The sequence below is a fragment of the Corvus kubaryi genome, unplaced genomic scaffold (assembly GCF_017639235.1).
Source record: "Corvus kubaryi isolate FWS band 111438036 unplaced genomic scaffold, C.kubaryi_AGA036_p1.0 133, whole genome shotgun sequence".
NCBI lineage: Eukaryota > Metazoa > Chordata > Aves > Passeriformes > Corvidae > Corvus > Corvus kubaryi.
In genome coordinates, this window is record NW_024580667.1 from 29,896,471 (window position 1) to 29,912,175 (window position 15,705).

Here is a 15,705-nt window from a genome sequence, read left to right on the forward strand (position 1 = left end):
CTAAGTGGAAAATTCACCATTAAATTCAACTGAAAGTTAACAAGGTGGACCACAATTTTTCTGCCATAACAGTAACTAAAAATTTGCACCAAATCAAATGGAAATAAAGGACTGAGAGAATCTTGCAACACGAGTAATGCACACAATGCCCAATATTAAGACACTTGTGGCAAACACCAAAAACCCCACACAGCACCCAGGAAACCCCCCATTAATTGTTTTACCAATACTCAGACACCCTTGAAAAGAAAAAAAATTAGTCAGCTCTTTTTATAACTGTTGACTAGAAAAAAAGGCCACAAGAAGTCACTCCTCTCCTCTGTGCCAGGTTAAGACCCAGCCACAGAGAAGGGCACTCCAGCAGCCCCACGCTCTCTAATTCACACTTGTCCCCTAAGAGAGATGGCAGCCTACCCGCTTTGCATCGCGATGATAAAGAAAAGAGTATGGGCGTGTTGCAGGCACAGGTAGATCTGCAAAGTCAGATCGTGTTTAGCTGGGGCCCTGTGTGATCCTTAAGAGCAAAGAGCATGCACAGCATTGACTGCTTCAGAGTAGAGGTTCCGCTTTTCCTGGAACTGTAAAGACAACGCTGATGGAAATCACTGAGTAAAGACAGAATCACAGCTCACGATCTGAATCAGCTGTGAGTTTCCCAAGCGATCTTGTGCAAACCTTTCCTGTTGCACTTCAGATCTAGTATAATTTTCCATCTTTGAAAGGCAAAAATTAAAATCAAAAGGTTTTACAATGCTTGGATACTTCGTATTTCATGGAGCTGTAAATACACACAGGAACTGTTTTTCCATCCCATATAAACATGCAGTTTATAAAAATTTTTTATAAAAACTGGGTTCTAACTTCAGGCTGATGAACATCAGTAGCCCAACTATTCCCCTACTCCCTGCTATCACGCTGTTCCTGTAGGTGTACCAAGCAAGCAGAAGTACAAAGAAAAAAAGCAGCAGCATAAACAGGTGACTAAAAATATTTTTGAGGGCTGAACAATTTACTTGTGGTGGTTCAGAGATGGTGCAACTGACATTGGCTTCTGAAGACCTTTGTCATTATATATCTCAACAGCCTAAACCCATTCACAGCCAGGAGCCCCCTCCTCAGTTAAATTCCTAAGAGAAAGTGTTCTTTTTCAGGATTTCCTGTTTATTACCTCAAAGGTTTGAGGTTACTGGACTGTGACCCACAGACCAAATATAAAGGTCAAACAAATAGCACAGAAATATAGCAAGGAAAACTAGTCTAGTAAATCAGAATATTTTCTTCTTTGCAGAGATGCTTCTAGTTTTTCAGCCATTGATTTTCCACCCCTAAAAAAAAAATCCATATCCCCCCCCTAATATTTCTGTCTTCCCATAGCCAGCATCTCAGTCCATTTCAATAAGCCTGACTGAGTCCTCTGCCTTCACCTTGGCTACATCTCCTTCTGCAGACACAGTTCAGCCAAGCATTTCTCCTTGGGGTACCTGTTGCTGCAGGAATATGTTCTGCAACTTCTGGCCAGGTTAGGTGACTTCTTCGGTACTGGCTGACCTCCTGCTCACTGAAACTTACAACAAGACTGCTTCATCCTCAAGCCCATGAAACCCTAAGTCATAGATAAATTTTCCTGGCCAATACAACTACTTGTCTAACAGAACATGTCCTGCAAATGTGACATCCCAGTAGTAACTCCTACTCCAAGGAACTTGGTCAGTTCAAGTTACAGTATGAAAATGAGCTTTGTTCCAGACATCGCAGACATTTTAAAAATAGGGTATTGTTTTCAAATTAATTTTCCTTAACTTTGAAGCCCAGCATTATGGAATGGACCTCTGGCAAACGGCTGATAACAGAAATAAATAATGTCTTCCCAAACCTTTTTAACAGCTCTAGAACACCCTCCTTGTTGCACCAGTCCACTGCCTCGGAGCCGCTGCCCTGTTTGAGCAGGAACTTCCCATAAATCTGCATTTGTCAACAAGCTGCTGTTTCAAGTCTCTCAACCAGTAAGGCAAATACAATGTAACAGGCAAACAACCTACAATGAAAACAGTTAAATTTAGGAGTACACCTAACTATTAACTTCACGTGTATCAGCTTTCCATCAGTCATATATTTATCTCAGTATATGATTCACAGACTTTTTATATTCTCCACACAACATACACTCAGTTTATGTATCAGGACAACAGAAAGAGGAACCTGAGTTTTAGCTGACAAGTTTTTCTGGTGCCATTAAAAAAATACCATATCCACATGTAAAATGGTGTATTCTCTATACTAAATCAAATGCAAGAAAACACTGTTTCCAATCAAGTGAAGCATCAGAAATCTGTCTCTGTGCTCAGATAGAGTATTACACAAGAACAGGCTATTCTGGAAAGTGAGCAATTCAACTCTGAGCTGTGCATGCTGTGTGTGGGTGCACACACATGGGTCAAATGTGATCTGTTCAAGGATCAAAAATGCCATGCACGTATTGCATCATTTGGATTCTGGCACTTTGACATAATTATAAAAGCTCAAATTATTTTTCTTATGCATTGCCCTTTTCTACAATTAAGGGTTCTGAAGAGCTTGGAAGCTTTAGATCACTGAGAGATGGGGTTTTTTACAAACTTGTTACAAATTTGTTACTTAATATAAATGTTACAAATTACCTCAAATTTCCTTGCTGACTGTCAAGGAAAATTCTATAATATAACCCTGGTGGTAAATAGTCTCAATGGTCCAAGTTTTCTTCTCATAGCTGGGACATCCATATGTTGCTCATGAGTCAAACTTTAAGCATTTTTTTAAAGTATAAGAACTAAAAACTAGGTCTTGGTCTGGACACAGTCTATTAGCAAATTGAAAAATGCTAGTTCGATTCTTGTTATGATTAAATGGTCACAGAGAGAGAGGCATCTTTATCTTTCACTTTACTGAGGACAGCTGAGAACACAGCAACAAAGCATGAGAAGGCTAAGGAAAAAATTTTCTTATAACACAAACAGCAAAAGTTTAATCTGAACAAAATTCTCCTGTGCCTTGAGAACCAGAACATCAAAGGAGCCAATGTTGAAATGAAAGCCTGGACTGTAGATGTGTAGAGAGACACAGGAATTCATACTTTACTCATATGTTACCTCGACCTACACAGCTTATAGGCGAAGACAAGGCACAGATAGTTTCATCTGTGGTCGGGGGAATCAGTCACAGTGATGTCTTCATGTGGTTGCAGGAGGAAGATAGAAATGATAAGCTATTTCAGCCATTCTGATCTTGAGCCAATCCTCACATTTCCATGAGGCAGGGAAGTGAGCAAAGGTTTTTAGTTTAGATTGGGAGAAAAAAAAAAAAAAAAAGTAGGTCTGATGTATGGAGAGGAGTCCAGGCTGTCAGCTTTAAAATAAGCTATTGGATGCACTGTGGGGAGAAGTGAAGTAACAAGGAAAGAGTGTTAGGAGATTCCCACAAAAAAGCAGGCAGTCAGCATAATACAATTTCTAGGAGAGCTAAAATACACGACAATAGTAATACCCACAGGAACCACTGGAGAGCAAGACTTAACGTGCCAGCATCATGAGAATGAAGAAAGAAGAGCAAAAGGAGGCTAACAAAATTTGTATAGACACCACGCTCCAAAAATTGTGGGAATCTCAACTGCCTCTTCGAATTGAGGCAGAGTTACCTAATTAGGTACCTAATGCAGAAAAACAACTTGTGGCCTGCTAACAGAGAAGTAAAGACCACCTCTGACTTTGGCTAGTGAGCTTAGCAAACCTAATGCTTCAGAGACAGATTTTAGGTTTGTCTGTTTTTTGTTTTAAGAATATAACTCTAAGTTTAAGCAGTTCCTAGAAGGTTGAGAGCCTGATAGGGGGCCTTAGCTTCCACAGGCTAAGAATAAAGTGATCATAAATGCAAAGCAGATTGTGCTTATACCTCCTGCCCCAAATTTCAGTCTTTAGGAGAGGGGCTATGTCATCTATATGAACAACAATTAACGCAAAGTTTCCCCTGTCCATAATTAGGTTTGACAAAACACTATCTAACATCATAAGCACCTGATGCAACGAGATTAGATATTTGTGTTTGAAGTACAGAGAACAAAAAGATGTCACTGTCCCATCTTTTGTACTTTGGAAGAGATCCCAAAGCCATTAGGATCAAAAAATGAAAATGCTGAAATAAGTATACTCAAGCATTTGCCAGCAAAAGCAATAAACCCTTTTTATGGCTCCCTGAGGAAATGGGGGACATAATCAAGTACTAAGTATCACCAAGATATCTATGTTGACATTTTCTGTTTCGTGCAGGCACATGTATAATCAGAGTATGCTGCAATTATATTTTGTTACTGCAGCTTAACAAGCAGATCATCATTAGGAAATCACTCACTAACTCTTCAGTCATGCAGTGCTGAGGAAAAGATTAATTTTATATCTACGTATCTCTGTAAAAGATAATCAGAAAGAGATTGTGTGTGTGTATACACATTGCTTTAACACAAGTGAACATGGTTGAAAGAAGGTCAAAAGTCTCCAGATATAAAAATGAAATTCATAAACAAATTTTTGCCAAGTCAGACATACTACTGTGCAGAGACCAAAAGCAATAAAGCTTAACCTGAAACAGTGTCCTGGCACTCAGTTACCTATATAAAAGTCTATTCCAGATTTAACATTATTTCACACAAAACACATCTTCAAAATACCCATCTTCTTCCAAGAATGATTCATTGTAACCCGTGTCTGGTGCGGATACGTTCCCTGTAAGACACCAGTATTGCAGACAGGAATGACAAAGCCACACCTTTTATGCTGTGCAACAGTATAAAGATGACTGTCAAAGTGTAAGTCTTCAAGACAAACTGAACAAGCAGAAGTGCCTGCTTGAATTTTGTGAGCCAGGAGAGGATGCTACAGCCAGCCCTGCCAGGCATGTCTTGTGGAAGGTCACTTACAGTCAGCCTCCTCTTCTCTTAATATGTAACATTACATAATAATAAATTAAAATACCAAAGATAACCCAGGAGAAACAATCAGGTGGCACTTCCCCAACAGAAATAAACCTTTACACCAGTTTTCTTCTTCCGTGTTATTCTTGGATTTTCCAGACAGTGCAAAACTGCGGTGTAGCCCGTGATGCCAACTCCACGCCTGTGAATACCTTTTCCTCCCAGCTAGCCAGGGAGCCCTCTGTGTTTGCTACTTTGAACTCCTCTAGGGAGCCTAACTTCTAAAGGATACTTTGAAAGCATCAATTACACAGCAAAGCTAAAAGCCAATTAAAATAAGTTGGTATTTCAAGCCATGAATAACCAGTTTAAATATAGCATCTAGTAGCAAACACAAATACAGCATGAACTGTATTCTCTCTCAACCACTTTAAGCTATCAGCTTCATTGCTCCTACACAGAGAAGCAAACACAGTATCAGCAAGCCAGAACCTAAGTAAGTCTTTGGTGAATTGCCATTACATGGAAAAGCCAATCCAGATCACTTTCAAAGATGCCCATATGAAGCCTCTACTTCTCCAAATGTAATTTTTAATACTTCACACTAGATAAAAGTAGAGTTTGTAGTTCACCTACTTAATCAGCCAGATCCTGAGACTGCAAGTAACAGTGCTGGGTATACAAGGAATGTAAATACATGATCTCCATACTCAGCAGAGTTTTGGAAGGGACAAGTGTGAGGTTTTTTTCAGCAAAGACTGTAAAGCAAGTTCTCTAACTGCAGCAGAGGGCGGATTCTGTGGCTAAACATTAACAATTCACTCACTAAGAAGGCATTTTAAGAAGAGTCAAGTTGTCTCATGGATAAGGAAAATCTTTTCAGAGTAAGGCCATTACACAATAAGTAAGTACAAAGAAGACTGACACAAAGGAATGAGAAATAGGAAGGATTGTGCAGCAGTAAAACAACAGCAGAGAGGCATATGGCATTTAAAATGCAGGTCCCCCTTTCACTACTGAAGGACTTGATATCAAGTGCTAAGAAGTGTATGTGTGGGGGAAATAATTTCTTAGAATTGGTGTGGAAGCAGATAGCATTCATTCTAATGGATTCTGAGTGAAAACCAAAAGCTAGTCATATCCATGTGGGACACTTGCTATTTTTAAACTATCATCAGTTATAACATCTTTCTGTTAGTATCTCATATTCAAAGCAATGGCAAAGGTTAACAGCAGTTTTCATATTTAATCCAATTCTTGAATTAATGGAACAGCCTCCAAGCCTCAGAAGCAATAACTACATTCACAGTGTGTTGGCACTGCTCATGGACACGGCGTGTCCTGCTGCAGAGCTGACACAGGGAAGGCTCTCACACGAAGGTGACACCAAGCCACACAAGCAGCTTTCTCTTCAGATAGCTACTGATGGGAAGACATGCAGGTGCACACACCACGCTTCCAAAATCAGCCAGCACATTGAAGACTGTCATCTTATGCATAGACAAGTTAATTGCATTTTAGAATACATTTGTACCATGCTCCTTTGTTTCCACCCCTTTTTTTAAGAATAGTCCCCCAACTTCATAGTAAAAGAGCAGGTGAACATGTCAAACTTACTTTTTAAAAAATCTCCTCAATCCTAACTTATTTTTTTAAGTCTAAAGGAGAAGTGAAGACAGCTATGGAAAGGCATGGCATTCTGATTAAGCAGACCACTTTATTTAAATATTTCCACAAAGCCACCCCACCAAGACCCACAGCTTTGCTGTTCAAGCTCCCCCCTCAAGGAGCTTGCAAGGTAACAGAGGAGGAATCAGTAATATGCTCATAGTGTGCACTTACAATATGCAACAGGTATCTGAGTGCCTTCAGCTGCCTTTAAAGCCATCTACTACAGACCTATTTCAACAAGGAAGAGGCATTTTGAAAAAAGCTACAAACAGAGAAAGTGGCAGCTGTGGAGAAGTAGCCCGGACTACAGCAGACCTGCAAGTCCCACCAGTGTGGCATTAGGGCCAGGACCCTCCTGTGGCAGCAGATCTACCCCATTGCTGAGCCATCAGGGATAGCAGTGTAGCCAAGCCCACGGACACTCCTGGCAGCAGCACTGCATCCACAAGAGCTCTGCCAGGAGAGGGGTGTGATCTTTCTCCATGTATCACTCACACACATCTGCATCAAGAGAAATGAAGAGCTTACACCCAGCCTTTGAAAATGAACATGGAATACCAAAGCCATGAAAAAAGCACAAGAAACCACATATCTCCTCTGGCTAAGAACACAGTTCATCTCCTCAACTTTAATTTAGAGGGAGCCTTCAACTCCTTCTCCCCAATAAAAGAAAAAAAAACCGCAACAGTTTCTTCCACTATAACTCCCAAGGGCCTTAAGGTACTTCTAAAGTTAAGTGAATTGTATGATTTCAGGACATGGTAAAAAAAACCCACAAACCAACTGTTTCCTACAATTTTGCTTTTCTCCCTTCACACAGTTAATTGCAGGCTGAAGTGCTTTTTAACAGGGGAGAAAAAAGCAGTGCATTTTAGCTAAATTACCTCTCTCTGGTAGACAGAAAAGATCTGAACTGCTGAGAATGACTATGTATTCTTTACAACACTAGTAAAAAACCCTTCGACATAAATACTGTTATAAAAAAATTGCTTGTATCACATTATTTCAATGTAGACACCACTTAGTCTAAAGCAGGGCGAGAAAGGCTATATTCAGTATTTAATGGGGATAAAGCTTTAATCCTGAGTCACAAATAAGTACTCTGTGCTGGGGAAAAAAAAAAAGTAAGTCTACAAGCTGGTATTTATGGCTGTCAGCATGGAAACAACAGACTTGAGTTACATACTGAGGTTGTCTCTTGAACACACAGGGGCAGCTCAGCAGCCCTGTGCTGGACTCAGAGCATTTTAGCACGTAAGCAAGGAGAGAGCATCTGTGGTACACAACACCTGTTAAAGACCTAGATAGGAACTGCAAAATATTTTACTTTTGGCCCCTAATAGGCTGAGATACATAGTTCTGGACTGCAAATTGCATCCTCTTTCTTTTCTAATAATGGTGGAGCTGAGGTTCCTGCTTCACATATCTGGTTTCTAAATCAGTCGAGGGTGAAGCTGCCACCTCTACCCAATGGAGAGAATGGTTGTTCAGATAGCAGCAGATGGGGGTGGAAATAGCTCCCTACCAGAAGCAAGGAAAAGGTTTCACCCAACTCTCTAAGATATTTTGAACTACTCTGCAGAGCCAATTGGTATGGGAGGCCAACTTTCAGAAGGAAGGAGTGGGGAAAGGGCTGCTATGCAACAACAAAGTGAGATTTGTGGGGACTGAGGACACAAGAGGATCATAGCTAGCTGAACCATGACAATTTTCAGTCACAGGGAATCAAGCCCAGAGCTATCTTTGTGCGCTGCAGGAAACCATCCCAGCTTGCAGTCAAGGCCAATCCCCTGAGAAGGGAGAGTTTGAGTAAGTCAGGGGCAAGGCTTACATCTGTTTCCAGTTGTGTCAGGAGCACACACAGCAGAAGTCTAGAGTTCTCTCTAGTCACTCTGTTAGTGAGCCCAGGACACACAGTACTTAAGAAAGGTTGCACAGATACACCTAAATGCTGCCCAGAGCTGGTGGTACAGGTGACCCAGAAGCAACTTCCTGCTGTGTGGATAATTGCTTTGGGTGAAGGCAATTTCAGCGTTCAGGTGTTCTAATGTTTCTATGGCACAGGAAGTGAGAAAGAACTATTAAAGATACACTACAAAGGAATACACAGCTATAACCACTTCTGTTCAGCACAATACTTTTAAATTAAATATCTAAAAGAACAGTATCTGAACTGTTCAAGCTGTTTGAATGACCAATTACAGTTCATTACAGAAAATTTACAGTGCAGTATTGTGAAATCCAGAGATAAGATTACGCACCAGTTGCCACACAGATTTTTCTTAACACAGCCAAGGAAACTTTCCCTGTCACTTTTCTCTGGCCATCTTTAAAACAAAGCCCTACTTTACCAAACAAAAAGGAGGCAGGTGAAAATCCAGACCTGATCTCTCCCATTAACCTCTTCCCAAAAACATAGATGCCAAAGACTAAGTAAAGAAGCACCAAGATGGGGACACCATCAGCACCTGAGAAGTAATTTTGGGCATCCTGTTAGACTTGATAGCTTTTGTATACTCCCTCACCATCTCCTTTTCCATTTCCTCATTTGTGCCAAGAGCAGAAATTACTAGAGTAGCTGCAGATGCTCTGCATCTACAGATCAGATCAGTCCTTGTGTTCTTTCAGGGAGAATCATTGGAGGACCTGTACAGAGACATATTTCTATTGCAAAATAGCAAAGAAAAACTGGAAGTGGTTCCAAGAGAAATATTTTGAAGGGGAAGAAGGAAAACCTCAAGCTCCTACAGGGCCAGATAAGTGCAACACTAACCTGTCATGGAACCACCTCACTCTGACTACAAGCTTGTGTACCACATATGGGTTACCTCCCCTCAGCTCAGCACACTCCAACCAACCCAACCAGAGCACTCACGCAGGAGCAGAAGGCAGGCAGGCGTGTGAGCTCTGTGGTATTACAGATCTGCCATCTGTTTGTGATAACTTTCTAATTCAGATGAGAATTACAGTACATGCAGAGGAACACCTTTCCCCTTCAGCCTCCGTGTGGTTCCTACAATTACATGGTGCTTCAGAGCAGTACCAACTTTAACAGCCAGGTATGTCACCAAAGGCTTCCTCACACAAAAGAAATCCAAGTTGCCATTTCTCTCTTCTCTGGCTTATGCCATGATCAGATGGTATTCTGGTGTTGGTTTGATAGAACTTCTCATGAAGATGAAGTTAACAAACATAAAAATGAACTAATTTATCTTAATTAAATACACTGCCCTTATAAAAACAAATTAACAAAACCCCCAAACCCACAGTAACAACAACAAAACCCTAACCTACACAAACAAAGCAACCCAAATGCACGGTCATGAGGACTACTGATGAATTGTACTCCAAAGATATTTCAGAAACACCAGCAATTTATAAGCTATCCAACTACCCCTGCCTGAAGAGCAAACTTGAAATACATGTAGGTTAATAAAAGCTATATAGCATTTCTTCTAAATTTCTCTCACAAGAAGAATTTATAGTTTTTCCACCCAGTCACGGGCCATAAAGCAAGCTCATAGAAAAGATTTGTATTACAATTAAAACATACTGAGCAGCCAAAAAAATTGAGCAATACTTACCTTAAAAGCCTGTAACAAAGTGATTTAAAATAATATTCGGGAAGAACAAGCAGGTTGCCAGAGAAAGGATAATGTTCTCAAAACTGGGTGCTCAGTTATGATCCTAAACCTAGTATTAGGAGGCTTATGCCAAAGGGGCTTATTAAAAACCAAGGCTAACATTATTTTGCTGGCAGTGGAGACGAGTTAGGTCATCTCTAGCATGAGTAGATAGATACTAGAATTCTAACAGAGAGCACTGCAGCCAGATGAACTAAAAATAGACCTTTCCTGTATATTACTCTGTGGATACAGAAACTTAGTCTGATACAGAGTATTCCAGAACAGATACAATGTTACAGCTTTTCTCTCATTTGTGTTCCACAAAAGGTAATCTATTCCTCTTCATAGATTCTTTTTCTTTCACTGTACCCAGGTTCAGTTTGCTTTTACTTTTCTCTGCAGCACTAGCACATGTGGCCCCCAGACATTCTGGAACAACCCCACGGACAAGCAGGTACCTGATGGGACTGACACCTATGCTGATTCATGGGTGTCCAGTTGCCTGAATTATCACTTATGAAAAGGGACAAAGTAATTGCCTACTGGCAGTGATACCACTGGATCTGCTGGGAAACATCTACATATCCAGACAGCTGCCTCCTAAGGAGCAGAGTATCAGGGGCCCACCACCACTTCCCACCCTTAAGTCCACCCTGAGCTGTCCAGGTGCACGGCCCATCATGTCCTGTTGCTCCTACCACACGGTGATGCTTCTCAGCAGAGAACCAAGAAGCCTGCAAAACTAAGTCGCCAGTGAACCTCTTCAGGACAAACATGTCTCGGAACACTTCATCCTCCAACTCAGACCAACGCTAAGAAAAGCAAGCATCACAATCATTATCACAAGTTGAAATACATGTGTCAACAAAGTTTCAATTCCTTAATTTCTCTTTTGTGGATTGGTGTTTGCTTGCGTTGTATTGGATTTTTTAATTGCTCCATAATAACTTGCATTAGCAATATTAGCAATACTGTTGCTGGAGCAGCTGATATTTGCTAGTATTTAACTTCCACAGAGCAGCACCTTTGTTGTAGTTTCAACGCTAGAATTTAATTGTATTTAGCACTTTATAAGCTAAATAGATACTTGTGCTTTTAGGACTACAAACTGGCATATTGCCTTATCATTTTATGTTTAAGGCAGACCAATCAAACATATGCACTTTAAATACATATATAGTTTTTTTAAAAGTGCATTTCTTAGATAGCAAGTTATCAGCAAAATAGAAACCCATCTATCAGTTTAACTGCTGTCTTTTAAGCAACAAGGAAGGAAGAGGAGACTTAAACCCAGTTATCAGAACTATAACAGAAAGTTACTATGGCACTTGCTGTGTTATTCTTTTTCCTCTAGAGAAAGTCTGCGAAATGCTTAAGTGAAGCCAGGTCTCAGCAGAGCTTTACCAGAATGGAGGCGAATCATGTTAGGTAGGAACTGAACTCGCTAAATACATTTCCTGGGATGTTTGCCATGACAAGGCAAGAGTCAGTTTGTTTGGGGGCAGAACACCATGTATTTTGATATAATAAGGGGACTCATTTAGAAGGCAAGTGTATTGAGGAATGATCTATGAAAGCAAAATTATTGAGGAATGATCTATGAAAGCAAAATTATTTAAGTGAGGGCACACCTAGAAAATGCAATAGTTTGAGCCAATTACTCTTTTTTGGATGCTGCCAGTGGGGCTGAAAAGACATAGCATAGTGCCTTTCCTAAGACAAAATTTCAGCACTTGTACATCAAACTGGGAACCTAACACCCCTTTCACAGATCAGGAACTGTGTGTTAAAGCAAACTAATTTGAGTTTAATAAGAGGCAGAATGCCTCCACTTGAACAATTTCTCATTTCCCATGCAGCTCATCAAAACACAAACCCAAATGCCCTTGATGCCCTGACACTTGTATTGCATGCATTAGCACACCCACATACACAAGATTTTCAGCATAAACTAAGCCACTGAAATGATCGTAAAACATCATAAATGAAGTTTCCAAAGGTGACAACACTAGGGTAATACCTAAACGTCTTCAATACCACCTTACCCTGTCTCTTTTCCAATCAATACAGAGAGTTAATCTACTGTCTCCTGGGCACTCTTCAGCTGCTAAGCATTATCATGCCAACGCATAACTTACTTACATGCCAGTTGTTAATTTGTTGGTTTTCAGCAATGCAGCAAGGAGATCAGTGACTAAGAGCAAATTGGGATGGTTTAAGAGAAGCATCAGCAGAGGAAAATTCCACTGCTTTGCAAGCAATCACATAGCTCTCAAGAGCAGTAGTAGTCATCGCAGAGGAAACGCTTCACTTTCCCCCTCCCCTCGAGTGCTGAATTTCTCATGTATGTTTACACTCAATATGCTTATCCCGATCAACATCGGGCAGGTGTTTCACACGATTCAGCAGGAACAGATTCTGCTGGCGCAGGAGAAGAAGTGCCCTCGGCACTTGTGGCAGTAGCCAATCACCAGCAGACAAATAATTTTTCAAATGGATGGCTGCTCTTCAGCGCAACCCACTACGCTCTGCGTAGCAAACTGCGCAGCGAATACAACCGTGGAGTTCCCCGCGGAGCGAGGGCTCTGCGTCCCCAGTTGAGGCTCAATGCCCTCTGCGCCAGGCATTCACAGCACCAGGGAGAGCAGACCAGCACCATTAACATTTTCCAGCAGAACCCGGCTCCTCTGGACCATCAGCCCCACATCGCAGGGGAGACAGACAACTTCTCCTGAAGGATTTACTGTCCCTTTACTCATATCCACCGAGGAGAGGGGCCTGGAGTGGGCGAACTCAACTCAGTACAGCCCTCGTTCCACCAGGAGGGCTCGGGATGAGCCGCGAACAGTGTCGGGGTGTCTGGTGGCACTGCGGTCAGCCAGGATCCGCAAACGCGGGCCGTCAGTGACAGCAGGGCGCCGACAGCCAGGGACCAAACCCGGAGGCTAAACACGCTCCTTTCCGCGCTGTGCGGCCGCAGCACGGCGAGGACAGCGCGATGGCGCTTTCCAAAGTCATCGCCGCGATGACTTGCACGGCTCCGCACTCCATGCTGCTGAAGTGTACTGCCGGCCAGCTGCCTTTCTGCGGCGGGAAGGGTCACTGGAGTGCTGTCCCCGGCAGCACGGCCACGGCGGTGGGGCGCACCTTCCCGCAGGACAGCGCTCCGCTGCCGCACGGGAGGCTGCGGACCGCGTGTTCCCCCTCAGTGTCCTTCTGTCCCCAGCCCCAGGAAAAGCACCGGCGAGGGGAGGGGGCCCAGGAGCACCGGCGGAGACTGTCGGGCTCTGCGGCGAGGGGCTCCCCCTGCCCGGGGCTTGGCCTACCCGGGCGCTGCCGCCCGCCAGCCGCAGCGGCTCGGTGCTCCTCCGGCGGCACGGAGGGGCACGGCCGGTACCGGGCCCGCCGCCACCCCCGGCCCCTCCCGGCACCTGCCGGGGCTGAGACCTGGGGCTGAGGCGCGGGCGGTGCCGCGGCCCCGGCGGGACTCACCGTAGATCATGGCCAGGCCGGTCTCGTGGAGGAAGCGGACGCGGCGGTGCTTGAAGAGCCAGATGGTGAGGATGGTGAGGGTGAGGAGCAGGATGAAGGTGAGCAGGCTCACGCTGTCCTGCCGGTGGCTCTCCTCCGCCTCCTTCTCGGTGGCGAGCTCCTCCATGGCGCTGCTGCTGCTGCCGCCGCTCCGCTCCGCCGCTCGCAGCCCCCCGGCTGCCAGCAGGAGCAGCAGGAGCAGCGGGAGCCGGCGGCGCAGGGACTCGGCCATGGCTGCGGGAGCCGGGATGACGCGGTGCCCCGCGGGCACTGCCCACCGCCCGCCCGTCTGGCGGGGGAAGGAAAGAAGGACGGCGGGAGGGGCGACCCCGGCGCGCAGGAGCCCGCCCGCCGCCGCCTCCCCCAGCCCCTTAAAGGCGCAGCCCCGCCGGCGCTCGCCTCGGCCGGGCAGCGAATGCTGGTTCGCCGTGAGGACGCAGTGTCGCTGCTTCTCCAGTTCCCGGCCCGGCCTGCCCCGCCCGGCGGAGGTGAAGGGGTGGGTGGGATTTCCCCTCCCGCCCCCGCGGGGCTGGTTCTGCTCCGGGAGCTCCAGGTGCCGCCTCGGCGGCGCGGGCAGAGCTGTGGTGCCGGTGCCGCTCTCCCTCCCCGCGGTGCAAGGCGAACCTGTGAACGGCTCTGACACCGGGGCGGTGTTGGAAATCATCACCCCAGAGACCACCTTGCCAACTTGAAGGTTTTCATCCAGGTACATCCTACTGGACATTTGCTTTTAGAAGGCAAGACAATTGTAGGAAATGAATAGAGAGCTAGTCAGCAATTTTCACTTGAAATCTTTTTCTTTTCAGTAAAAAACAACATATGTTTACTGTTTTAAAAATAATCTCAATTTAAGGGAAGGAAAGAAAAGTCACTTTTTGCAAGCAACCCCAAATCAACACTTTCTCCTTTAGTTTTTTTTTTCTTAAATGAATCGCAACACCTTTAAAAGATGAAATACTGAGTAATGAAATTGTTTGGGTTTAAAGAAATACAAACAGCTGTAAAACTGGGTTTGTTTTTGTTTTGGGGGTTGGTTGGTTGGTTTTGGTTTTTTGTTTTATCACCTTCGGCAGGAGGGTGCTTTGCCTTTGGCTACCAGAGGAACACCCCCCAGCTTCCAGTGGTGGTGTAAGCAATGCTGATATTTCTGCTCCTGGGGCGTTTCTCCCAGAGTTGTTACTTTCAGTCACAACATCTAACGTGTATTTATCCATTATTTTGCATAAAAAGAAAGCACAACTACTTTGGCCACGTGTTTAATTAGTTACATGCTAGGTCTTATCTCCTTTAGTGATGCGCTCTTTCTTAACATCGTTGCCATGTTTCTGTGGTTGTTTATTAGGGTGCTCTAGTTACAAGAAACTTTTTTCTCCTGCTAATGAATCTGAAATTGTCTTTCTGTCATATGCTATTGTTTAGGAATTCCCTTTTATATATATTTCAAGATGACAGCTATGTAAATCTACACTTCTATTTATATGTAGTCCTTTTAAATATGGTATTTACGCAAACTCTTCTTAAAAACCTTAAAAATCCAGTGTAATTAGGTGCAATTATATTTAATATTTGATTGTGCAGGGCTGAAAGTTTACTTTGATAGTGCCATCATTTGTAAACCTCTTAGAGATGAAAAGCAGTAATTTCCCTTGAAGACCTTAAACCTATGAGAACCATTAAAAATTACTGCCTCAAGACTGACTTATGTTAAATCTCACATTCAAAATTAACATTTCTGGTACAATAAGAGCATTATGCCACTAAATATTTACTGTGTATCTTTAGGATATACAATCTACATACAATGTAACATATACCTTTAGGATATAACAACCTACAGGCCTCACAGCAGACTAGAGTTTTGCACTACCGTGCTAAGTATGTATAATGCTAATAAAGTTGTAAAATTAAAAACTGAGTAGCAATAACAGGCTCTCCTCT

General features: G+C 43.3%; 1 protein-coding gene across 5 annotated transcripts in view; it reads right to left on the minus strand.

Annotated features, from left to right (window-relative positions):
• The window catches only part of SLC9A7 (solute carrier family 9 member A7), an 81,263-nt gene extending 66,896 nt beyond the window's left edge, over positions 1 to 14,367 (minus strand). For 4 of the 5 annotated variants that reach the window (XM_042041457.1, XM_042041490.1, XM_042041468.1 and 1 more), the window contains exon 1: positions 13,729 to 14,367. In XM_042041457.1, the coding sequence (XP_041897391.1) occupies positions 13,729 to 13,999 (271 nt within the window). In that variant the 5' untranslated portion in view covers positions 14,000 to 14,367. The remainder of the gene's footprint in view (positions 1 to 13,728) is intronic. The other variant, XM_042041448.1, reaches the window with a different exon arrangement.
• Positions 14,368 to 15,705: the final 1,338 nt, after the last annotated feature.